The sequence below is a fragment of the Phoca vitulina genome, unplaced genomic scaffold (assembly GCF_004348235.1).
Source record: "Phoca vitulina isolate PV1807 unplaced genomic scaffold, GSC_HSeal_1.0 scaffold85, whole genome shotgun sequence".
NCBI lineage: Eukaryota > Metazoa > Chordata > Mammalia > Carnivora > Phocidae > Phoca > Phoca vitulina.
Genome location: NW_022589788.1, coordinates 3,315,843 through 3,340,897, shown reverse-complemented (window position 1 = coordinate 3,340,897; position 25,055 = coordinate 3,315,843). Strand labels below are relative to the sequence as shown.

The 25,055-nt window shown below is 59.5% G+C and overlaps 1 protein-coding gene across 22 annotated transcripts in view; it reads right to left on the bottom strand.

Annotated features, from left to right (window-relative positions):
• ABLIM2 (actin binding LIM protein family member 2) overlaps window positions 1–13,942 on the bottom strand; it is a 151,186-nt gene extending 137,244 nt beyond the window's left edge. For all 22 annotated transcript variants that reach the window (XR_004298263.1, XM_032395440.1, XM_032395446.1 and 19 more), the window contains exon 1: window positions 13,807–13,942. Coding sequence is in view for 21 of the 22 variants with exons in the window: in XM_032395440.1 (XP_032251331.1) it covers window positions 13,807–13,816 (10 nt within the window). In the remaining variant the exon portion in view is untranslated. The remainder of the gene's footprint in view (window positions 1–13,806) is intronic.
• Window positions 13,943–25,055: the final 11,113 nt, after the last annotated feature.

Sequence of the window (25,055 nt, the reverse complement as noted above, 5' to 3'; positions counted from 1 at the left end):
CCCCTCCCACCCCGGCACCACCCTCCGCGGAGCGCCCCTCCCACCCCAGCACCACCCTGCTCAGAGGGAGGACAGGGAGGGGCCTGGCTCCTCCGCGGCAGTGCTGGGGAGGCGTCCATGCTGGCCCAGGGGGCCGTGTCGCCTGCCAAAGCTGTCCTGTCGCTGCCACGGTGGCCAGTGACTGTCCCTACCCCCGCAAGCCACAGAGCCCGGCGGCTAGAGGCAGTCCTCTCCAAATCGCTGTGGCCCCAGAGTCAGGCACGCTGTGGGAAATAAGAGGTTCTACTCCTGGCCTAACCCTCTTTCCCAGAACTGGGAAAGCCAGGGTCTCGGGACTGGCCTGAGACCCGTCCCCCAGGGTCCCTGGGTCTCACTGGTCTCTGGCCCCGAAGCCCCGCCCCCGCGCTTATCTGCTCCCTGGCCAGCCCCCCCCCCCCCCCCCCCGCCCCCCCCCCCCAGGGGGCAGGGATCCCGTGGGCCTCGTGCGGCTGCCCCACCAGCCCCCAGCTGGGCCCGGGCACCGAGGCCCCAGCAGCCCAGGCCGAGCCCCTCCGCCGTTGCCATGACTCTCCAGCTCCGACCCACCGGGCACGCCCCGTCACCGGGCTTCACGGATCGCACACACCACCCCAGGACCCGAAGAGCCACAGATTCAAGATGTGTAAAGCCTGAAAAGAGGCCACTTCTGCTATTCTTAGGTGCGCTGACCAGGACAGCAGGGCTGTGGCCAGGCTGCGGTGCGAGTCCTGCTGCACGGGAGGGGGGGCCTCACCTGCACCCTGGCCTCGCTCCTGCCCAGCTGCAGGCAGGTGCCACCTCCCGCCCCGAGGACAGCGCCCCGTGCCTGAGCCAGCTTCAAGGGGTCCCTGGGCCCTCAGAGGAGGTCGACCCCACGTGGCCCTCAAGGAACCCCAGTGCAGGGGGCGAAAGGCCAGGAAGACAGCTCGGCAGCAGGAGGGGAGGACAGGCCCAGGGCCTCGGCACTGCAGTCCTTTGTCACTCCCACCTCCCTCTCTCACCCACAGGGAGCTGCAAGCCCTCCCTGGCCCAGGCCACACCAGCTCTCGGGCTTTTCTCTCTTGCAAGGGATGTGACACCAACAGGCCCCAAATCTGGCCCCGAATCATCGTCGGAATCACCGGCACACTCGTGGACCCCACCAGCCTTTTCAGAGTAGCCAGGAGTCTGTACTTTGCAGAACCGAGTCCCCAGGTTCCCTCTCCTCCTCCTCCTCTCCTCTCTGACTCATCAGCTCCTCACACGGTCACTGAGCACCAGCTGCCAGCCAGGTGCCCCACGGACGACCACGGCGCACGAGAGGCAGACGGGCTGTGGGGCCAGCCACGTGCCCAGCGCCTTACCCGGGGCCTAACCTGGGGCACGGACAGAAAGAAGTTTCTCCAACACGCCCTCCACTCGCTCCTCTAGGGCTCTGTACCTGCCGCTGGACACCCTTCTCCCACTGCTTTGTCTGAGGGTACCTCTTTCAGGAAGCCTGCCAGGATTTCCCTCTCATCTCAGGTTCACCAACCACCTTGTCTCTGTCCCCAGAGCCTCCCCAAGAAGTGCTTTCTTATGGTGCGTTTTCATCACGCACTGTCTGCCTTTCTCTCAGGCCTGGAGGAAGAACTGAGTCAGGGTCACCTCCAGCACCCGGCCAGCAGATCAATGCACGCAAGTGAAACCGGCACCCCTGCCAGCCACCTCCCCCCACGGATGCCAGGTTGGCTGGCGGCGTGTTAGAAGGTGTCGCTGTCCATGGGACCCAGGGTGGGGCCCCACCTTTGAGGCAGAGGGAAGGGTCTTCTGTGAAGGGGGTGTCCTTCCTGATGTCAGTCCCCCCCAGGGAGAGGCAGGTCCTCACAGAGAGAAGTTGGCAGGAGAGGTCCAGGGAGAAGCCCTCCTCCTTCCTGTTGGCCCGTGCTGTGGCTGGGAGGCAGGCTGAGGCCGGGGCTTGCCACCCCCCAAATCCAGAGCAAAGCCCTGCTGAGATCCCCACTGGGCCGCAGGGGTACCCCACAGAGTGAGGGGGAAAGAGGCATCCGAGCCCAGAGCAGGGCATCCGTGGGGGAGCAGCTCCCCAGGCCCCTGGGGCCCCCAGGGGCACAGGTGGCTCTCAGGACCCCACTTTCCAGCAAGATGTTCCTTCCAAGGTACCCAGCTTGGAGGCTGTGGGTCATATTTTAAGAAAAACAATGATTTCTTTATAAGACCCTCTCAGAATGCTTCCCGCCCCCACCCCACGGCTCCAAGTGGTGCCAGCAGCCGATGGGGCCCCAGCCCAGCGGCCGAGCAGCAGTAACCCCTGCCCTCTGCAAGCTGGGGTGTGGCCACACACACACACCCTGGCACTGAGCGCAGAGAAGGGCCGCAGAAGCCCGCAGGGGGTCACAGAAGTCCTCGGGCGCCGGAAGGCTGACCCCCATTTAATGCAGATTCCAGAAGGAGGGACGTTGCTGTTCAGCAGAAGCCCCGAATCTCGAAAGAGAATGCCCGAGTTCAAATGCCGGCTCTCCCGGACCTGCTGGGTACCCGGGGCAGCTTTCTCCCCCTCACGTGGCCTCCATGTCCCCACCTGGAAAGGGCAGTGGCCAGGGCGCTCAATGACCAATACTCGCCCAGAGCTGCTGCAGCTGGGCCACGCTCGGCCACCTGCGAGCACCACTTGGGAGAAGCAGAACACTCAAGAACTCAGGAGGAGACACACACGCCGGGACAGGCGGCATGCGGGGTCCTCGAGAGCCAGGCAGGCCCATCTGAACCCCACCTCCCCCCCCCACCGTGTAAGCAGCCAGGTGACCTTGGGCACGGTGGCCTCCCGCATGGGGGATGCGCGATGCACGGCGCTGGAGACAAGCCGGGACAACTTCTCCACCGCGCCCCGCGCTCCTGGATGCGCAGCAAATGGCAGACATTGATTTTTATTAGAGGAATCAAGGCCTCCCTGAGCTCCGGTCCCGGGGGTGGGGGCGGGGCTCCCAGGGCCAGCACACACCCGGGATATATTTAGCTCCCCGCCGCAACAGGCCAGGGGCAGGCATTCCAGCCGAGGATGAGGATGCACAGTTTCCAACCGGCTCTCAGGCCCCCCCACGACCCTGGAATCCGCTCCGGTGCCGCCCGCCCGCTCGTTTGTAGTGGGAGCCTGTGTTATCCTGAGTACACACACACACACACACACACGCACACACATCGGATGCCTGTGCCCGTAGCCTGCGGGCACCACTCACCGCCCTAGTTCCACTGTGAAAACGCGCCTCCCAAAATAGAGAATGCCATCCCTCGAGCCGGAGCTGGGGAGCCAGGCAGCCGCTCCCCAAGCAAGCCTCCTCGAGCGAGATCCTGTCTCTGGCAGATCCGTAAAGTCAATCAGCAGGAAAAAATAAAACAGTGCAGCATTAGGAGGAAAGACATAAGGGCCCATAGCCCTATTGCATTTGGATGTATTTTCTTCTAGGGGTTTTTTTCTGCAGATTTTCTAGAAACAGGGTATAAAATGCCATGTCCCGTATTCTTCATTCATGGCCAGCAGCGATGCCCGAGGCCCACTGATCCTTCATGGTCATCTTAATGGCCGCGTACTCTTCTGCCTTTGTTAGCAGCTCCCCAAGACCCGGGGCTCCCCAAGACGCTATCAGGGGGTCGCAGGGTCAAAGCCATTTCCGTAATAAGACTGAAATGTGATTTCCCCTCTCCACTTCCACCTGCTCCCGAGAAGCAAGTTCTGCAGAGGCTGGTGACACATGGCATGGATGATTGAACCCAGGCCGGACGTGAGAGCCCAGCTGTCCCCTATTAGGCCGGACACTAACGAGATTTGCAAAACTGCAGAGTGATGCGTCTCTGGTCACTAAAAATACGTTCACACACAGAGGGCTGTGATCCAACAGATTAGCAAAGATCTTAGAGTTTCCTCCATTTTAATTTCTAACTCAGTCAATATCGATAAATACAATGTGCTCAGAAGCTCTTTGGGGCCCTCAACAATTCTGATTTGGGGGCCTCGAGTCTGGGCGCCGCCGCTGCGGATGGATAGTGATCTACGTGCCCAGCGTCCCGGGGCCGGACAGCCATGGGGCAGACTGCACCAGCAGCCCTGCGGCGAGCGAGGCTCCGCGTCTACCTCCAAGTGTGTTCCAGAGCCTTTGCAGAAAGATTCCCAGAAGCAGCAGTTCCTCCATCAAAAGGCAGGAATGCATTTAAGGCCCGAAGCGTGTGCCTCATTGCTGCCCTAAAGCTCGTACAAACTGATGCCCCAGTCGGCAGCCTGTGACAGCACCTAGCTCACGGGGTCTGGGGTGTTTAAACTGAGCCGAGTTAAGAGTAACATTTGTTTCCTAGGAGCGGTCATTCTCTCAAACCCTTGGCCAGGCTGGAGGCCCCATGGGGAGAGGAAAAGGTGTGGGTCCCAGAAGCGGCATGCTCCAGAGGCTGCCTGCTGAATGCTGGGGGGGGGGGTGCCCTCCCATCGCAGGTGTGATCAGGTGCAGGGTCTGGAGATGGGGAGCATCCCGGAGGGTCCAGGAGGCCCTGATGTGGTCACGAGCATCCCTGTGGGCTGGAGGAGAGGGAGGCTGGACACACACAGAGGGGAGGCCTGGGGGGAGATGGGCAGGGGAGGGATGTGGAGTCGCTGCCCTGGAGGCTGGTGGAGGCAAGGAGGGCGTTCTCCCCGGAGCATCCAGAGCAGGTGGCCCTCGGGCCGAGAAGGGATTTGCGGTGGCAGGAGATGGGGGCCGAGGCAGGAGGGGGAGAGGCACCATGGGCGGCAGGACAAAGCCTCACACGGCAGCCCTGGGCCTCTGCAGGGCCTGCCTTGGCCAGAGGGGACTAGAGGGTCTGCGAGGAAGGGCAAGCACGGCAGCACTGAGTACCAGGAAGCGCTGTCCGAGGATTCCAGGGCTGGCCTGCGGACTGTTGGGGGTGGCACCCTCTGTCCCTCAGCACCAGGAGCCCCTGCCCACCCCGGGTTGTACCCCGGGCCCACGCTGTGCCCTACTCCCTCCCCCCAGAGACAGGCAGGGAGGTGCCTAGCCCGATGTGTGGCTTCTGGCATACAGATCGCATTTCCTGATTTCTGCAGCACCCCGGGGTGCGTGTAATTCTGCACCCCACAGCTACTCCTGAGCACTTGGCAAGCCAGGCCTGGCTTCAGAACTGCAGGCGGGCCTCCGGGTCAGAACCACAGAGGAGAAGCTGGATCAGAGGGCCCTGAGGGCCCGTGAGTGCGTCCGGGCTTGAACAGAGGAGCCCTGGGGCTGCAGCAGGGCAGCAGGCCCCCCACTAGTGTTCACATCGGGTCACCCATGCTGACTTCTCCTCCTCGCTGCCCGGCCCGGCTCCTCGCGTGCGGCTCACCCACTCTGGCCACACTGGGCAGTCGGCTGATTAGACTATGCCAGACCCCTCCCCACCCACCGGGGGGGACAGCTTGTCCCCCCCCCCCCCCACTCACCAGGGGGGATAATCAGACTATGCCAGACCCCTCCCCACTCACCAGATGCCAGACCCTCCCCACTCCCCAGGGGAGATGATCAGACTGTGCCAGACCCCCCTCCCCCCTAGGGGGGACGATCAGACTGTGCCAGACACTCCTCCCCACTCACCAGGGGGTGTCAGACTAGGCCCCCCAGAGCTGGAGAAATGCATGGCTCCAGACCCCGCAGATGTGGACCCTTTAAAACTGCACAGAGGTTGCGGTTCAGGTGTGACATGACCACGAGAGAAAGGCTAATGGAGGCCCAAGAGGGTGACGTGAGTAGGGGTGATGTGGGTTTGGAACCAGGAGCTGCCAGGCTCGAATCCTGGCTGGCGAGTTACCGGACACACCACAGATGTTCAGCCGCAGCTTCCTGCATAATCAGGAGTCACGTTCGGAACATGTGCCACTAGCACCGGCCCCACCCAGCCCGTGTGCTGTGCGCCCCGCCAGGCGTCCGGAGCCTGAGGCATGACCCCCTGCCTTGCGCACAGAGAACCCACGTTACGAGCCCGGAGGTTCTCAGTGAACACAGACCCCTCCTTGCCCCTCCTCCCTCGAAGGGCAGTCCTCCCTCGTTCCTTGTTCATGAAGATGCTCCCCGAACCCCACGAGCAGCAGGAGGCCCTGGTGGCGTGCATGTACGATACGACACAGCCTCACACCACTGAGGGGTCTGGAGCAATCTCACTCTGCAAGACGCCACCGCCCTCCTGTCCCTGGGCCTCCCGGCTCCCGACCCAGCAGTGGGGAAGGCGGGGAAGGTGGGCCATCTGTCTGAGCATCAGGCAGCTGCTGTAACAAATGGTCTCAGACGTACAGGCCTAAAGCAGATGTAAGCCCTGACAGGTCTGGGGGACGGAGCCTGGAATGGGTCTGCAGGGCTGGGTCCTCCTGGAGCCTCCAGCGGAGGATCCCTTGCTGGCCCTGGTTCCCAGTTCGGGGCCTTCCTCCATCCTCCCTCCTCTGAACTCTGCTTCCGCCCTCCTGCCTCCCTCTCTGGAGGGCCCCTGATCACGAGGGGCCCACCGGGTAGTCTCCCCAGTGCGAGGTCTCTAACTGAATCACATCTGCAAAGCCTCTTTCCAGCAGATGCACAGGTTCCGGGGATAAGGACAGGGACATCTTCGGGGGGCCAGTACCCAGCTCCCCCCACCATCCAAGATGAGGTATTCGGGGAGGGGCAGCACCTGGCCCTGGGTCACACCACAGCCAGAGCCAGACCCTAGTCCCCAACAGGAAACCCCAGCTCTGTCCACTGCCCCAGCTCCGAGGAGGGCAGGCTGCATCACAGGCAGTCTGAAATCCTAGTTAGAAGCTGGGAAGACTGAGGAGGAGGAATTCCAGGATCGGGGGCAGGGAGGCAGATGGGCAGCGCAGCAAGAAAAGCGCAAGCGAGGATGTTTGGGCATCAGGAGCAAGGACAGCGTGTTGCGCACGGGAGGTGCTCAATAAATAGTCGTCAAAAGACTCCAGGAGCATTCTGGAATGGCTTTGAGCCCTTGAGGGGCTGCTGAAGGCTGGGAACAGAGGTGGCCTCAACCCGGGCTGAGGCTGGGAGTGGCAGCTGGGGTGACACCTGTCCTCATCCCACCTCTAGGTCTCCTGGGGCAGATGGGGACAGGCCCTCACTGACCCCTCCACACCACAAGCCCATAGGTCCATCACTTTGCAGCCCAAGGCCTCCCCAGCCCGGTGGACCCTTGCTCGCCCCACACAGAGCAGGGTGGGACTGTGCCCCCCAGGACTGGCCCTCTGTCCTGGAGGTTAAAGACCCCAGCATCCCACTGGGGATGGTTCTGAGGAGCAGGCCCACCGCGACTGCCCACCCATGCAAATGCCCCCACTCTCCCCGCCCCCCCATCTCATCCCCCATCTTCTCAACTCGTGCTTCCTGGGGGCGCTTCCCCGGCAATCCACCTGCATCCATGTCCTTGTCACTAGCGGAACCTGAACCCAGACCACCGCAGGGCACAGGGGTGGGGTCACCCTGAAGCCTCTGAAACTGAAGTGGGGGCCATGGGGAAGGTCCTGGCCATTCCTCCTTCTTGAACTTCATGCTGGACTACAGCACCAACTGGGACTTGGAGACATCGTGTCCCAGTAAGATGGTGGCTGCTGAAGTTCAAGGAGAAGCAGAGGGTCGGAGAGAGGCCCGGCTGGGAACCCTTAGCCCAGGATGATGGCAAACCCTGGGGGAGGCTGAGCGCGAAGAGGGGCCCCAAGGTCCATCCTCCATTCACCCCTCCACTGGCCAGATGCTCAGGGAGCACCCATCACAGACAGTCTATGGGGGCTCTCCGGGCGAGCATCTTGAGGTCTGCCCTGAGCTTTGGAGGGTGTGGACAGCTGGAACAAAGACCACTCCACCTGCCTCCTGGGGCCATGCACGCCCAGGGCCCTCGAGCAATCATAAAGAGCAGGAGGCACTATCTCCACTCTACAGGTGGGGAAACTGAGGCAAAGAGCAACGACGCAATCCAGTGGCCGGGACACACCTAGCAGGTGATGCCTGGGACTGGAGCCCAGGTGAGCCTGACCCCAAAGCCACGGCTGTACTTTCCAAGCCATCAAGACGGCCTCCCTCATTGCTTAGAAATCTTCAGGCAAAGCAAACCGCACAGGAAACCCCCCAACACACCATTTTGGGACAGAAGCTGTTTCGTACATGCCTGGCTTGCCCCTAGCCTAGAAGCCCACCGAGGGCAGAAGGCGCCCAGGACCAGCCCCGGCACCCAGTGGGGCTTGCTATTGGCTACGTCCAGGGGAAGTGAGCGCCACGGGATTCAAAGCACACCTTCCACGCTCCCCAGTCCTGCCCACGGACAAGGAGGATTCAGGACAAGGACGACTCAGGTCTCCCGGCTCAGGCACCAGACAGACACTCACAGACGTGGCTTCCCTGGCAGGCTGCGGAGAAACTCCCTTATATCAGGGAGCCTCCACGTAAAGGGCGAGAGCTTCCTGCCACAAAACTGTCAGATGGGGTCTATGTGGCAGAAAAGGATGATGGGAGGCCATGATTCCCTGAAATGCTGGCTTGGCCTCAAACCCAGAAAATTGCTCTGGGAACAGTGGAAGGAGACAGGGTTGTCAGAAGCAGATCACACCCCTGAGGATGGCGGTAGCCCCTCTCTTTACAGATGGGGACTCTGAGGCCCAGAGAGGGAAGACAGCCTGCCCCAGGTCACACAGCAGTCCGGGTGGGTGGGGCTGGGATTCCCAGGAGCTCAGCCACCAGCAGTGGGGTGACTGCTGCCTTGCAGGGGAAACGGGCAGCTCTAGAAGACCTGGAGGACCTGGTGGAAGGGAGAGCTGGGGCCAGAGGGTCAAAGTTACAGAGAGGCATGCGGGCTTGACATGGTGAAACTGTCTCTCATGGTCGGAGCTGTCTGGAAGTGGACCCTGGGCTGCGCTATGACCCCAGGCCGGAGCCCCTATAGAAGGCAGAGGAAAGAGCATGCCCTCGAGGCAGACAGAGCCGGGTGTGAGTCTGGCTCTGTGCAGGCAGGTGCCACACCGGGAAGAAGCAAATATGCTTCACGGCCCAGGACAAAGCATTACCATAATGTCCCAAATGGTCAAGCCTTATCCATCCCACTCAGCCCCACACTACGAGGGGCCGTGAATCGCCCACAGAAGCCGGCTCATGCAGGCACGGGGGGGCGGGGTGGGGGCAGACTGACGGAAGCCACCCGGCCGGGAAGATGAGCATCTGGGCACACCGGGGTTCCAGTCCAGCTCTGCTGTTCAGGTGGTGTGGCGTGCTGCCGGGCAACGGACAGCCCCTTCTGGGCACCTGCTTCCCCGCCCGCGAGTGGGGACACCCCAGCAGCCCTACGAAGTGCTGTGAGGGTTCAGGAGCATCAGGCCAGGCGTGGGGCCCCGAGGGAGCGTCCCCTGAGCCGTGACTGCCGTGACACTGAAGTAGGGTGCAGCCCGACACCCTAGAGACCTCGGGGATGGAAACATCCCCAAGTAAACAAAGACGCTCCGCTCAGGTTGCCGTGCGCTGCATCCTCGCAGCCTCGAGGCCCGCTGTTTGCAGCCCGTCTGGGCTGGCCCGCATCTGGCTGGTCCCCTCAGCAGCTCGAAACGGGATCGTCTTCCAAAAATGGGCTGCTACCTGAGTACCACCCGTGTGCTCCTGTTGCAGCTACTCTGCTTTTGCAAGCGTCTCCCGCATGTCAGGACCTGCACCCTCGGTCCCTACGGAGACCCCGGGGGGCAGCCTCAGAAGCGCAGAGAGGCTCGATGATCCAGAATGCTAGCAGGGGCAGAGCCGGAACGAGCTCAACAGACCCGATTCAGGGGAGGCCTTACCACGTCCTGCCGAGGCAGGTGCAGAGCAAGGGGTGCGAGGAAGCCCCCAGGTCGGGGCAGAGGAGGGGCCAGCGTCCTGGAAGCTGCTGCCGTCAGCCACCGTGGCTAGTGCCAGGACAGACCGCGCCGGCTGGACCCCTTCCCACCCTCTCCTCTCATTACCCGGATGTGCCCATCTTCTCTGGCCAGCTCGCGGCTCTCCCACGCTCCAGAGGACGCTCTGGAGGGTCAGCGCATCAGACGGGTGACTTCTCCATGAGTGAAGGTCACGCTCCCTTTTCTGGGACAGTAAGACTGGACTCGCCAGGAGTTCATCAAAGTCAGAGCTTGATTCCAGAAAATATGCCATCTACCCCCAAACTACCTCATTGACAGAAACCGTAAAGAATCAAAGGGTCTTGGGTGGCGGGTTAAGGAATAACCCTGAACCTCAGAGGAAACAGATCCGAGCTCAGGGATGCCCATGCTGAGCCAGGGAGCACCAGCTGGGTCTTGGGCAACAACTGTCCTTTTCCAATGCAATTTCAGATGAATTTCTGGGTCAGGATGATTTGTCTTCTGCTGCATCTGATTCAGATGGAGTCACGCAGGGGAACCGGGCACCAGTCCCCTGCCTGTGGGAAGCTCCCGAGCCAAAGGACAGTGGCCCCTGCGGAACAGAAAGGTCTGGGCCTCCCACCGAGTCATGGACTTTCCACGAGCCTGCCTTAGACCTGGTAGCAATGCTTCCTCATTTTCACTGGATTTTTAATTGCAAGAGAGAAGCACGCACCACGAAGAAAATTCGGGAAAGTCACAGAAAGGATAAAGATGCAGATGTGGGAAAAACCTCTTTCTCCTCTTTCCGCTAGAGAGGGAGACACTGCTGACATGTGGATGTGCGTCCTTCCAGATTCTCCTCCTTTACTGCACTAGCAGACTCGAGATCACACAGGACGTACGATTCTGCCGTCTGCTGTTTTCGGAGAGAAGCTGGTTTGCTTGAGCATCGCTCCTCACATTAGAATCTCCTCACACACTGTTGGCTAGAATGCGCCCCCCACTCCCCTGACCCTGAGAAGCTTTGGCAGGATGTGGACTGAGTCTGTTCCCGCTGGGCTCACGGCGCGCGGGTGGAAAGCCCTTGGCCACTGAATGAGGGACAGCCCTGCTGGCTGATATCCGTCACCCCCCCACACATTTGTCATACTGATGTGAACATCTTTGCGGCAACATCCTTGTCCACCCTTGGGTTAGGTGAAGAGATGTGTCCTGTTCCAGAGACCCAGGGCTGTGCCAACCAGAGTAGGGGACTGGGGCTCAGGTCCTGGCTCTGTCACACTCTCTCCTTGACCCTGGACAGTTGCTTTTCCTTCCCTGGGCCTCGGTTTCCCCTCTGTGCATGTCAGTGGGTTTGGACGGCAGTATCCTCTAGGTCCCTTCCAGCTCTGGGATCCTAACCGGGCAGCTGTGACCACAAGACAGCTGAGCCAGGCTCCCAGGCTCTCCACCTGGCCCTGCGCCCGTTGTGGGCTGAATTATGCCCCCCTCTAAATTCACATGCTGAAGTCCTAACCGCTAGGACCTCAGAATGTGACTGTATTTGGAGAGGGGGACTTTACAGAGTAATTAAGGTAAAATGAGGCCAGGCAGGTGGTCCTAATCCAATATGACTGGTGTCCTTACAAGAAGAGGAAATTTGGACACAGACACGTACATAAGGAAAGCCCTGTGGACATAGAGAGAAGACGGCCATCTACAAGTCAAGGAGGAAGGCCACACCTTGAACTTGGACTTCCAGGACCTGGCACCCATCGGGGGCAGGGCTGGCCCTGGAGCCCCTCCCAGCTCAGGTCCCCTCCTCCACCCCACCTTGCCCATCGTGACTCCAGAGGCTGCCACGTTATGAGGTCACCGCCACAGGCCTCATCTACTGGGCCCCATACGCGTGGGCCAGGACTGCAGGCAGAGCTAAGGGCATTCCCTCCATACAGTGGGGAAACTGAGGCACAGGGAACCCATAGTGAGTGCACTGGATTTGGATCCAGTCCTGACACAGAACGCCCTCTGACAATTCCCCCAGCCACCCAACATCAACGAGCCACAAAACAAGTAGGCACGTATATGGGGCCCAGAGGCCACACCCGAGCCGTCTCCCAGGATGTGCACAATGGCCAGACGAGAGAGCCAGGTGCCAGGCACAGGGACCACGCTCTCCCCCACTGCAGGGTGGCCTGGGGACGCATCTGGGGCATGAGCCACAGGCAGATGTGCAGCAGACTCTCCGGCAGTTCCGAAAGGCTGAGCTAATGCAGGGAGGCTGAGGGGAGCGTGACCCTCCGGCAGTGACCACCACAAGCCACTGAGGACCTACTATGTGTGCAGTTTCCCACTCGAATCTCGTCCTCTCCAGGCAAGGCGCAGTGCTGCTTTCATACCTCAGGAAGCTGAGCTCGGGAAGGTGCCACCATTTGCCAAGATCACAATTTGCCACCAAGCAGATGTATAAGTCAAACCCCAGGCCCCTTGCTTGTTCGAATCATGACCCCCCCCACAGCCCCCAGTGCCCACATAGCCCTTCTCCCAGGACGACCACAAATGCCAGTGCTCCTTCCAGGGCTCCTCCTGATTACAGGGGGGACCGGAGGTAACAATTATGATCCCAGAAAGCCTAGAATTACCCTGTGTGCACCCTGCCATTATCCCCACCTGCCATTAGATAAACGTGTCTGGAGATTCTGCCAGTCTCAGGGTCCCCTGCTCCCCAGCCACCTCCAGATAACAGGCTGGACATTTCAGAAATCCTCTTCTAGAGAATTCTGTCTCCCGATGCCTGCCATTTGCTCTCAGCCACTCTCTCAACGCCCACTGCCAGTGTGGTCCCTCCTTCCTGGGTTGGAGGGGGAGGAGACGATTTCCCCTGCGAGGTGGGTCCCTGGAAACAGCCCTCCTAAACCGAGAGCAGGGAGCAAGCACTAACCAAATGCACACTACCCCCCCCCCCCCAGCCAGTCTGATTTTCCCCCAGCTTGTCCAGGCTTTTTTCTGCACCATGGCCAAGGGCCATACTGCAGTCTGTGGCCAAACAGGCTCAGAGGAAAGATCACAGGAGTCAGGGAGCACACGGTTCGAATCCCCACCCCGCTTTGTGAGCTGAGCAAGTGACTCAAGCCTGGTGAGCCTTGGGTGCACCCTGAAAAATGGGGTGACGGCCCCTCCCTGCCAGGGAATGTACAGAGCAGCCCTCTCAGCTCAGCTCAGTGCGGGGCCACAGGAGACTCTCAAAACCGGGCTCCTCGCACCAGACTCTTCATGCCAAGGTCTCCCTGCTGTTGGTCTCAGTTTCCCCAAGTGCAATAGGCCCGGCTGGCTTGTGACGATGTGGGATTTTCCAGGGCCGGCACAGAGGCTGTCAGATCCCGTGGGTGCGGCGGGAGGCAGCAGTGGGGATGCGCAGGGGGCGCCGGAGAGATGCTGACTGGAGGGAGATGGGGCGGGCCGCACACACCTGCGGGCTCTGCACCCGCAAATCTGCAGCGGGCGAGCCCAGGGCGCTGGGGGTCGGCCTGACGACACCCCCACCCCCCGCTCAGGCGGAGTGAGCGCCGCGCAAGGGCGGCGCCCCCTGCCGCAAAGCCCCCGGTGTGATCACACCTCTCCGTAGCAGGGTCTGCGGCGGCCCTGCGCCCCTCGCCCGTACCGGTCGCCTTCTGCAACCTGCAGCGACCTGGGACCCGTGAGAAGCAAAAAAGTGGCGCCTTCCAGACAGCCCGGCGCCTGACACCCTGGCCAGCGCGGGGGGAAGCGGGTCCCCAGACCGCTCTGCGGAGCTGCACGCGCCCCGGGCGCAGGGGCAGAGGGCTGCGGACAGGCCCTAGGGTTTGCAAGACCCTGGGGGTAAAAGTTGGGTGGAGCACTGGGTGATTTCCCCTGTGCAGCAGGTGCAGCCCCAGAATGCCTCCACAGCCCTTGCTGCGCCGCGATCCAGCTCGGGGACGCGCCGGTCCCTCGGTCCCCGCACTCACCTGCACTCATCTCAGCAGCAGCTGGGGGACGGGCTGTCCGGCGCTGCGGCAGCCAGACGCTCCTGCCCGCAGGTGCCGCGCCCGCGCGATCGCCCGCCCGCCCGCGGAACAGCGGGCCCCGGGCAAGGTCCGCGCCCGCCCGCAGCGCCGCCGCAGCCCCCTGGAGCTCCGGCCCCGCCCCGCCCCGCCGGCCCCGCCCCGCCGGCCCCGCCCCTGAGCGCAGCTCCGCCCCGCCCCGCCCCCGCCGCGCCGCGGGCGGGACGCACCCTGGGAAGTGTAGGCGCAGCACCCCCGCCGCTCCGCCTTTGCGGCCCAGCCGCCGAATGGACAGACTACAAGTCCCGGCAGGCCGCGCGCCCCGCGCACGCGCAGGCAGGAGACGCCGCTGCGGCCTCCCGCAGCCGCCGGCAGGTCTCTGCGGGGTTGTGTTCGGGGCCTGGCTGGCGTCCTGGCTGGCGCCGGCGCTCGATAACCCGGAGTGGTGCGGAGGGATGCCCAGCGACAGAAACTTGGAGCAGCTCTTCTTGAGTCGTGGAGCTGCAAGGGGCCCGAAGACCTTCTGGGCCAACCCACCACCTTCCCTAGTTTGCAGACAGGGAAACTGAGGCTGGGCGGGGCGCGGGCTGGGAGTCCGGCGCCGCTCCGGGTCTAGAACGGCGCACCGCCGGCTTCCGGAGCGGTGCACTGGCTGGCGCCCGAGGAGGGAGGTGCGTCCTACCCCTTGGCAGTCCGGGGCCCCAGCCCCTCGCTGTCGCCGACTGCCCTCTGTGACGTCAGGCGCCTAGCACAGAGTGGGGTCCTGTACGGGAGAGGGAAAGAGTAGGGGTGGGCGTCAGGAAATCAGGGGGAGCAGGCGGAACCCGCCTGGTAGTGACAAAAGGGGACTTTGGGGTGCAGGCTGGACTGGGGGAGCATTCAGGAGGCAGAGATCAGAACCTGGCACTGCGGGGAGAGGTGGCAGGAGGACATTTGGCTTGGGCCAAGGCTTTTGCAAGATGTTAACAAGAGGAGGGCTGACCGCTGGAAATGTGGACTCTAAATGGAAAAAGGATGCAGGAGCAGATACTCTAATCTGGTCCTCAGCAGCATCCATCTACCCCAGACGGGCCCCAGGAACAGCCCAAGTCCCGCAGAATCAGCCATCAGCCAGGCCAGTCAGTCCCGGCCCCACACGCTCTAGCCTGTGCCGGTGGCTGGGCCTGCAGCTGCAGGCTGTAATCCCTGCCCCCTGGGGCCTTTTCCCCAGAACACAAGTGCACTGTGATGGAAGGAGCACTAGAAAGGATCAGATGGCTTCTTCCTGACCCAGCTTCCCCTCTCAGTGCGACCTTGAGCTAGACCCCTCCCTTATGTGGGCATCAAGACCCCCGAAGCTGAGTGAAGGAGCCACCCTTGGCTGAGAGCATTATATTTGCGTTGTGGGTCTTGGCTAGGGCAGCTGCAGCCCAGCAGGGGTGGGGGCCCCGAGGGGCCTGACCACCTGGTGGGGAGCCTGGCTTCACCTGCTGGTGCAAGGTGCCGAACTCTGCCTCAGTGTTCATCCTCCAGCTGGACAGAGTTCTCACCTTTTAGGGTGGTTGTGAGGATTACACTGGCTAATGCACGCCATGCGCTGCTCGGAGTGGAGATCAATAAACAAGTTTGACCTTATCCTGCCTTTATTATTTCGATTTTCGGCCTCGCACATAGCCTGGTCAGGGTGGGCGCTCCACAAATACCTGTTGAATGAAGGGGGAGAAGGACGGAGAGAGGGTGGGAGGGCGCCTGCCACCACTCACCCTCCGCAGGGAGCTCTCTGCCAAGCCCCGCAGTCCTGCTTCCTCCCCGGCAGAAGCGTCAGCATCCTCCCCGCCCCCCGCCATGTCCCCAAAAGTTCCTAAGAGCCTCCTGGAAGCATATGATTTCCTCCACAGAGCATGGTCAGGATGGCAGGGAGGTCACCGTCGCACCAACTGGCCGTGGGAAAAACCAAGGTGTGGACGGGCACTTAGTCCTGAGTCCCCGTGAGTCAGAGGGTGGATGTGGGTGGCCCGGTGCTAGCTGGTCCCAGAGCTCAGCCTGCTGTGTGGCCGCCCAGGCCTCCCCACGGAGCTGGCCTCGCCTCTCGGAGCAGCCACTGTGAAAACAGCGGTGACGGGGGAGTCCCAGCGGTTCTCAGCCTGGAAGGGTCTCAGGGTCATGTGATTCTGGCACATTCTTTCACGAGGGCAGGACCTAAGGCTCAGGGAGGTCCTGCCCAGAGGCACCCAGCAAATTAGCAGTAAGGGAGGGGCTTGACTTAGGTCCCGTAGCTGTGCCCCCACCGACCCTCTGCCCTCACTCGGCGGGTCCCTGAGCAAGGGGGCTCTCACGGGGGCAGGCCTGCTCGCGTGTCCTCGCCTCCCGCACGCACAGCGCCCGCTGACACTGGTTGACCCACACTTTGCTTCTCATCCCTGGTGCTCTGAACCAGGTGTGACCTCGGGCAATTTGCTTGCTCTCTCTCTGCTTCATTTTCCTTATCCTTCAAAGCACAGTCTCAACCCCAGTAGGACTTGTTAAAGGATAACGGAGTAATAGAAGTGCCTGGCAAAAAGTCATAAATGATGGTCATTATCATTACTGTTATTAAAACAGACTGGGGAGAAGTGGGTTCCATCACTTCCCCCAGAGACTGTTTTCTTTTCTCATGTGTGTTTCTTACATCCATCCATCCGTCCGTCCATCATCCGTCTGTCCGTCTATCCGTTCACATTTTTTTAAAAGATTTTATTTATTCATTTGAGACAGAGAGAGAGAGAGCATGAGGAGCAGGGGAGAGGCAGAGGGAGAGGGAGAAGGAGGCTGCCCGCTGAGCCAGGAGCCCGATACCAAAGTCGATCCCAGGACACAGAGATCATGACCTGAGCCGAAGGCAGACCCTTTACCATCTGAGCCACCCAGGTGCTCCTGTCCATCCACATTTATTGGACACCTTTAGTGTACTGGGCACTGTTCTAGTGAAGAAAACAAGAATTTGTTTCTCAAGTCATGTGATTCACTGTAGAAAATGCTGCCACCTGAGGCCCCGAGGCAAGGGGTGTCAGAGGGCCTTCAAGCGGCTCCTTGACACAAGGAGGTCCCAGACAAACAGTCAAACCAAGACCCTTTGATATGCATCAGAGTATGTACATTCAGAGGGACAGCTGGGCCTGGCTGGGTGCGGATGCAGAAGGGGCCATACATAGGTGGGGGAGCTTGCCCTCCTCCTGCCAGGCTCACACCCCCTGCAGACAGAGGGACACCCTCCCAGCCCAGGAGGGGTCAGGTAGAGATTTGGGTTGCGTTTCTTGAGGCCAGCCCAGGAGGGGCTGGGAGGGAGAGGGGCCAGCGACCCATGGGCCAGGGGGCTACTCATATGGAGCAGAAGAGCCCGGATAGGGGTTTTCTCTCACCCCCGGGGGGTGCTGGCCTCATGCTCAGGTGCTGGGCACTGAGGGTCGGTGGAAACTGCCCCTGAGGAGAATGCCCAGGGCCAAGCCAGGGGAGGTGAGCAGTCAGGACCTGGGATAGCTCAGTGCCAGTAAACCCATCATCATCCCCATTTTGTAGACAGGAAAACTGAGGCTTTAGCTTACCCAATTGCCAACTATTCCCAAGTGGAAGAGCTGGGATGCACCCCCAGGTCCTTCTGAGGAGGCTGTGGGCTTTGGCACAGTGCCCTCTGGGTCTGGCATCACCGCCAAGAGGCATTGGGAAGGCCAAGTGACCAGGCTGAGCACCTTGGGCCAAGGATGGGCTGCACGGCCCAGAGGGACCAAACCCTCTGGATCCAAGCCACACCAGGCCCGCTGCCCCCTGGGCTGCTGGGAATGCTCCCACCCTCACCTGGATAGCACAGCCTCACCCTCTGGACTTCAGTGGAAATTCCCTCTTTGGAGAAGCCCCCCTGACTTAGCCAGAGGCCACCTCTGCTCCCTGTGGTCTTGCCGGTCTCTGCCACATCACTTCCTGGTCTTGCCATCCGGCTCCTGTCTGGCTCCTGCACCAGACGTCAGGCCTGCCAGGCAAGACTACATCATCCTGGGGTCTCCACAGAGCATCCCCTGGTCTCCAGAGCATCCTGGGGCCTCCAGAGCATCCCGGGGTCTCTAGGACATCCCAGTGTCTCCAGGGCAACCCATGGTGTCCTGAACATCTCAAGGTCTGCAGAACATCCCGGGGTCTCCAGCGCAGAGGTGAATAGCCACTGACCTATGGGATCAACATGCTCCCCACTGTGGTCCCCCTTGCCACCTTTCACTCAGCATACGGAAAGGAAAAGAGGTCATACTCTCCTGAGCCCCCTCCCAACATTCCCGACCTGGCCCTGGGTCTGCTCAGGCTTCCCACAAGTTTCTTCCGCAGAGCGCAGCACGGGGTGGCTGGGCTCCCCGGGGGCCTGGTCTAGAAAGGTATTGCCCTGAAAACCCAACTGTGCAGAAACCCCCCAGTCGAAGTCACATAGCCAGTGGAAGCGGACCGAGTCTGGCGGCCCTGGATGACAACGGGGCCCCTCCAGCCACGCTCTCGCCGAAGCTGTAGGTTCTCTGTCCTTCCTCCACCTCCAAATACAGCCCGAGAATTGATTTCCTCCACAGCCAAGTGGGGAAACAAATGAAATATGATTTCATTGTGGGCTCTTTCCAAATACTCAATAATTTAAAAGCATGCCATATGAAACCCAGAGTAAAAATAACATGTGACTCACATCTTGGAGCCTCGCTCTCTCAAATGCACATCCACACACCTGGACTGGCCAGCCCGACCCCACCATCACACACACATGGCTCACCTGAGGTCCCAGGGCAGGTGGCAAGGGGACTCGTGCTGGCGTGGGTCACAGGTGCCCTGCTCGTCTGCAGCGGGGCGTCATCCCACACTTCCATCTGCCCGGTTCACTCTGAGTGCTTTGGTGCACCGGGCAGTGTTCTGCCGTCACGGAAAAGTCTTGAGAGCTGGCTGGTCGTGGTGATGGAAGGAAGTAGGAGACATGGGCCTAATTCTGGAAATGACTCCGTGCAAGACCTGCCAATCAAAAAGCCTTTCCTTGAATTAAATTCATGTGCTTGTGCAGCAGACCCAGACGAGGAAAGTCAGGAGTGAGAGAGAGAGAGAGAGAAGAGCGAGCTCAGAGGCAGGGTTGACTGAGCACCTACAGTATGCGGGGTCCTGTGCTTGAGGCCAGAGAGCAGAAGAGCTGGTCTGGGCCCCGGCGAGTAAGGGGAGTGTGCGGCTGGAAAGCACCCAGTCCTGTGACTGTGTAACAAAGTACTACAAAGTAGCAGTTTCAACAACAGAAATTGTGGGGTGCTGGGCGGCTCAGTCAGTGAAGTGTCCGACTCTTGATTTCAGCTCAGGTTGTGATCTTGGGGTCCTGAGATCGAGCCCCAGGTCAGGCTCTGAGCTCAGCTGGGAGGGAATCTGCTTGAGATTCTCTCCCTCTACCCCTCTCCCTACTCATGCGTGCACGCCCTCTCCCACCCTCCCCCAAATAAATAAATAAATCTTTAAAAATAAATAAACAACAGAGATTTGTCCTCCCACTGTCCTGGAGGCCAGATGTCTGAGATGCTCCCAATTCTCAGGGAGGGTCCTTCCTTGCACTTCTCCCAGCTCCTGGGGGCTCCCAGTGATCAATCCCTGGCGCCCTTGGGCTATGGTGGCCCCACTCCAATCTTGCCTCCCTGTGTGTCTCTCCTCTTCCTGTAAGGACACCAGTCCTTGGGTTTAGGGCCCAACTCCAACATGGCTTCATCTAGTCACACCCATGAAGACCCTGTTCCCAAATAAGCTCACCTCACGGGTCCTGAGGGTTGGGACTTGAGCATCTCTTTGGGGGGCCCCATAAAGCCCAGCATCATGCCCCATGAGGGCCTGGGAAGAGAGCTTTGGGTCTAAGGCCTCCCAGTGGGAGAGGAGGAAACTGGGACTCAGAGGAACAAGAGGAATGAGGTCACCCTGGGAGCCAGGTCCCAGCAGGTCGGAGTCCACTGCCATTTCCAGCTTGCTGATGACAAGGTGGGCACCCGGACGCGCAGGGGACAGACAGGGAGACCAGCTCTTGTTTTAGGCAGTGGAAGGCTCCCGTCTGAAGCTTCACGCAGCACCTCCTAACCTCTGGTCCCACGTCACCACTGACCCCAGGCCCATCAAAGCCAGACACTCATCACCTCTTAACGCCAGGTGCGCGGGCTTTGAGGGACACTAGTCATTGCCTCACCTCCTGCAGGGTCACGAAGCATTTTGCTTTCACCACCTCTGGCTCTAGCACCCCTTTCCAGCCCTACACTGAGCACCACGCTGTGTTACACACGGGGGGCCTTGGGTCGCCAAGCCTGAGCGATGTGCGGAAGTCACCCAGCGAGGACAGGCTTGGCTGAGGCCAAACGTGGGTCCCTCCAATGACCAGCACAGGACACGCACCACTAGAATTTTTTCAGGGCTCTGATGAAGCCGATGTGAGCAGACACAGGACTGCGTGGTTCGATGGCAATGCCAAGCCCCAGTGGCTGGGGGATGCTGAAACATGCACGTTCTGGTATCTTCACAGTACAAATGAAAGCCCCCCCCACGAACCTCGCCTGCCACCGCATGACCTTCTTAGTCATGTTTCTTGGAAGAAGTGTCTACACTTGCTGTCTGCACCACCTCACCTCCCGTTCACTCAAAAACCACCTCCCGCCCCCACCCAGCCGCTCTCAGTCACACACCGAGGACCCCCCACTGAGGCCCTGTCTCTGCTGATACCTGATCTGCTATCTCTGCAGGTCCCTCATCAGCCACCTTTCCTGAACACTCCATTGTCTCCTGCTCTCACTCCTCCCAGTCCCCATCACTGGTTTATCCCTCCCTGACCCCCTCTTGGAGAGTCTCAGGACACCCCCTCCTCACTGTGCCCTTCCTCCCTCCCCAGGCAAAGTCACACCCACCCACTTCTGTGATGGTCAGTTTCATGGGTCAACTCAGCCTAGCCGTGTTCCCTAGTATCATCCATCCACTGACCCATCCATCTGTCCATCCATCCGCCAACCCATCCATCATCACCCACCCACCCATCTGTCCACCCACCCATCCATCCAGCCATGCATCCTTTATCCATCCATTCATCATCCATCCACCCATCCATCCATCAACCCATCCATCCATCCATCTGCCCATCTATCTGCCCTTCCCTCCCTCCATCCCTCCATCCCTCCATCCATCCATCGATCCGTCTATTTGTTCTGTCTCTCTGGAGAACTCTCTGACACAGCCTCTGATTCTGTGATAGCTCTGGGGCCCCAGGTACCTCAACTGCAGGCCCCAAGGTGAGCTTGGTCCTCAGTATCTCCCACCTCCTCCCAGCTCCAGAAATAGCGCTTCCAACTATGCCGTTGCTCTCTGACACCCACAAATCCTTCTGAGGGCCTCCTTCCCTGGCCTTCCCATATCTGTCCTGCCTCCAAATCCTTCCCCTTACACCAGATCCTTGTGGGGCCCTGGCTTAAGCCCTCCCTCACCTGAACAGTCACAGCCATCCCCTCCTAGTCTTCCACTCCCACCCCAGCCCTCAATTCCTTCCCCTGCAGCCAAGGCGTCTGGGGATGCCTCCACTTGTGGCTTCCTAGTGGTCTTATTGGAGCATCCTCATGATCTTACTGTAGCATTCTCAATACACCCTCCACGGCTGCCCGGGCATATCCTCTGCTCCTCCACCAGGTCGCAAGCTCTGTGAGGACAGGGACTGTGTATCCTGTTTGTTGCATTTATAGCCCCAAACACAATGTTTGGCACAAAGTTGGTGCTCAGTTAAATACTTTGAGTGATCAAGGAGCCAAAGCTTATAAAAGCAGCGAGGGTGTGGGTGGAGGAGTTGTGACAGCTCAGGATGTCACCTCACCAGGGCAGCCTGGTGACAGGGAAAGGACATTTTGTCACCATCATGGAGGGCAGGAAGGGAAAGGGCTTGGCTGTATCTCTGAGGAGCAGCATACCTAATCCCCCTAGGGAACAACCCCTTTGCCTCGGGCCTCAGTGAGTCATGGCTCTCCAAATGCTCCACTCCTCACCCCCTTCACCCGCCAGCCCTGTTCCCATCCCATTGCCTCTCACCTCTGGACCTAGGTCCCATCACTCCACTGAAAGGCTTCCCTCTCCTCCTCTGTCTGGCCAACTCCTATCAATCCATAAGAATCAGTTCAGGCATCACCTCCAGGAAGCCCTCCCTGACCACTGAGCTGAGCTGGGTACACATCTGGGTTCCCAGCATTGCTGGGACTGCCTGATTATAGGTCTGGTCACATGAGATTGCTAATGAGTGTCCTTGTGTCCCGCACAAGATGGTGAGCTTTGGATGCTGCGAGATCCTCAGAGAAAATCTGGGATCTCAAGGACCAGGAAGGACAGGTAAAGGATGGGGCCGGACAGTCCAGGTAGGGGACCGTGTTTGATTTAACTCCAGTTCCTGGAGCCCTAACTTGTTCTGGATAGTACTTGGGGTGTCTTTCAGGGAAAACCTTAATAGAGAAAGATTTGAAAGCAGTGAGTAAGAAAGTGGGGTTAAGGGAAACTAGGTAGAGAAGAATAGAAGGAACTTGGAGCTGAGGCCCCGCCCCTGACCCCTGTCCTGGGTGGGGACACCAGCTGAGGGCAGCCCCACCTGAGCCCCAGCCGAGAGAGGAACCGGTCGGTTCCATGACGCTCTCCGACCACAGGATTAAAAACAGTTTCTGAGAAGAGGTGTGGCTCTCCTGTCCTTCCAGATCCCGTGGGGTGAGGAGCCTGGTTTACCCGCACCCCACAGCAAAACGCACCATCCCTTCCTTCCTGTCCCCTTGTGGGGCCGGCGCACAGAGGGCCTGGCACATGGTGGGTGATGAGCAAGTGCTTCCTAGAAGGAACTTAGCTGTGCTCAGGAAGAGGCATATTTTGTAACAGAAGAGTGACACATATTTTCAAGGAAAAAAATTGCTACTGATAACCTTAAGAAGTGAAACTACCGGTTATTTTAGCAGCAAAAAAGGGTTCATTTGGGTATAGCAGAGAATCGCAACCCAGAAACAACGAGGCGTGACAAAACCATCTGTGAGTTTAGGAAACAAAGTACGGGAAGCTCTTTTATGCAGGGGTGGGGTGGGAAAGGGCTGTTGTAAACAGAAAGTCGATTGGATGAAACTAGGAGTTCAAAGCATAGTGGCTTCTCACTGGCTGCGCTGTGGCAGTCTCTCATTGGCTGGGCTGTGACGTCTCATTTGTTGGGCAGTGGCACTGCCTGGACTGTGGCTATCTCTCATTGGTTGGGCTATGACAGTGTCTTATTGGCTGGCCTATAGCAGTCTCTCATTGGCTGGGCGATTGCAGTTTCTCATTGGCTGGCCTACGGCAGTCTCTCATTGGCTGGGCTGTGGCAGTGTCTCATTGGCTGGACTGTTGCTGGGGAAGGAGGAAACCTTCACAAGGTGCATCTCTTTCTGTTGGGTCTGCAATTGAGCAGGAGTGACAGGGCTGGGAGCTGCCCGTTCAAGGCTCCCAAACCCATTATAAAGGAGGTTTCCTTTTAATAATTTTCACCCTAGCATCCACTTCCCAGGATACTGTTCTGGGGGAAGCCTTACTGTTTCGAGGCCCATCAGTCTGTCTGCCCACTCCCCCCTACCCTCGTGGGGGGGTCCTCAAATTGCAGGCACACCAGCAGGGAGCCCCGAATTCCTGCGCTCCCAGCTTTTCCTGCAGCCCACAGAGGGGGACAGACAACGCCCCAGCAAAGAGCACCCAGGCACCTTCAGCCTTCGGCCAACATGAAGGGACAGAAAGGAAAGGACAATTTCACGCAAGGTCTTCAACCATACCCCACCCCTTACCGATGGTTGAGGTCAGTTTGTGATCGTGATCTAATGAAGCCTGTGCTCGTGCAGAGAGAGCACCAGTCCGTCCGGAGCTCCTTGGTCTCTGTTTCCTGACTGCGGTTTATCTAACTGCTCTTCCCCTTGCTCCTGCTCTCTCACAGTGCCCGAATTTCTGTTCAGAGGACGCCATTCCTCCCCCACGCAGCCCACGGACTTCCCAGCAGCTGGCCCCTGCTCAGAAGGTTCCGAAGGGTCTAAGATTGACGAAGATCAGCGACACCAATCAGCACCCAGCACTCCCTGGACACTGGACTTTCTGTAGGAATGGCACACGACCCAGATCAGACCCCTGGTGGGTGAGCCGTGCCTTGTTGAGGAATGGAGGAAAAGATGTTCCTGACCTTAAGGACAGAGCTCCCGAAGACCCCCTCTCTCCTGGTCTGGATATGGTGGTGGTAGATGTGCACCAGTGACAGTTGTTTCAATTCTGTCCCCACAAGGGAAGTCAGCCAGAGGCAGTTGTGGAGAAGTGGGACCAGAGTTCCTGGATCAAGTCAATCCTGAGGCCCACCTACCTCTGGAATCCAGGTCCAAGAGCCAAGGAAGACCTTTTCGTTTGAGCTACTTGGATTTGAGTTTGTTGTTGTTTATAATATCTCCAAGGCCCTAAATCATCAGTGTTTGTGATATCACTGAAATAAACAGGTTTAGAATGGTGACAGGATCTCGCTCCAGATGGCACAGTGTTTGGATTGGTTCTGACTTAAGTGGCAGAATCGTCGGGGAGGCCCTCACCGCTCACCTGCCCTCTGGTCTGGCTGCCATGCTTCGGGAATTCCGGAGAGCCTCTGGCTTACCTGACCCCTTGTCAGAGCTGGAAAGAAAAGTGACACCTCTCGGCTCTACTCCAGACAAGACTCAGGGAGAAAAGGCTATCCCCCCGTACGTCAGGGAAACCCCTTAGAATTGAACCCACTGAGAAAAGAATGGAGATTTGTGCTACATGGGTGCTCCCTGGGTGCCCAGTTCTCCGCCCAGGGCGGTGGGTAGAAAATCATACAGACCAGAGTCAGCGTTCCATTTATGAATAATTGGCCACATTGTCCATATAGGCTCCTGAGGAAGAGCTCAGACCAAGAGTCCCATCTTGCAGCAAGGAAGGTGTGACACTGAACCCTAGGCCGTAGGATCCGCTTTTTCTGCCACTAACTACATCTCCGGGAAGCTGCAGCTGATAGAATGACCCATCCAAGCCTCGGTGTGGGACCGTCCACTGTGTTTCCCTTTTCCCAGGATGCAGTATGTGCCCTGAACCGACAGGCAGCGCATGGGGCCGGCGACCGAGGATGAAAGCGTGACCAGCCCCTGCCCCTCATTCTCGGGGACCTGCGTGTAGAGTGCGTGCTGCCGGCTCTGCGGTCTCGG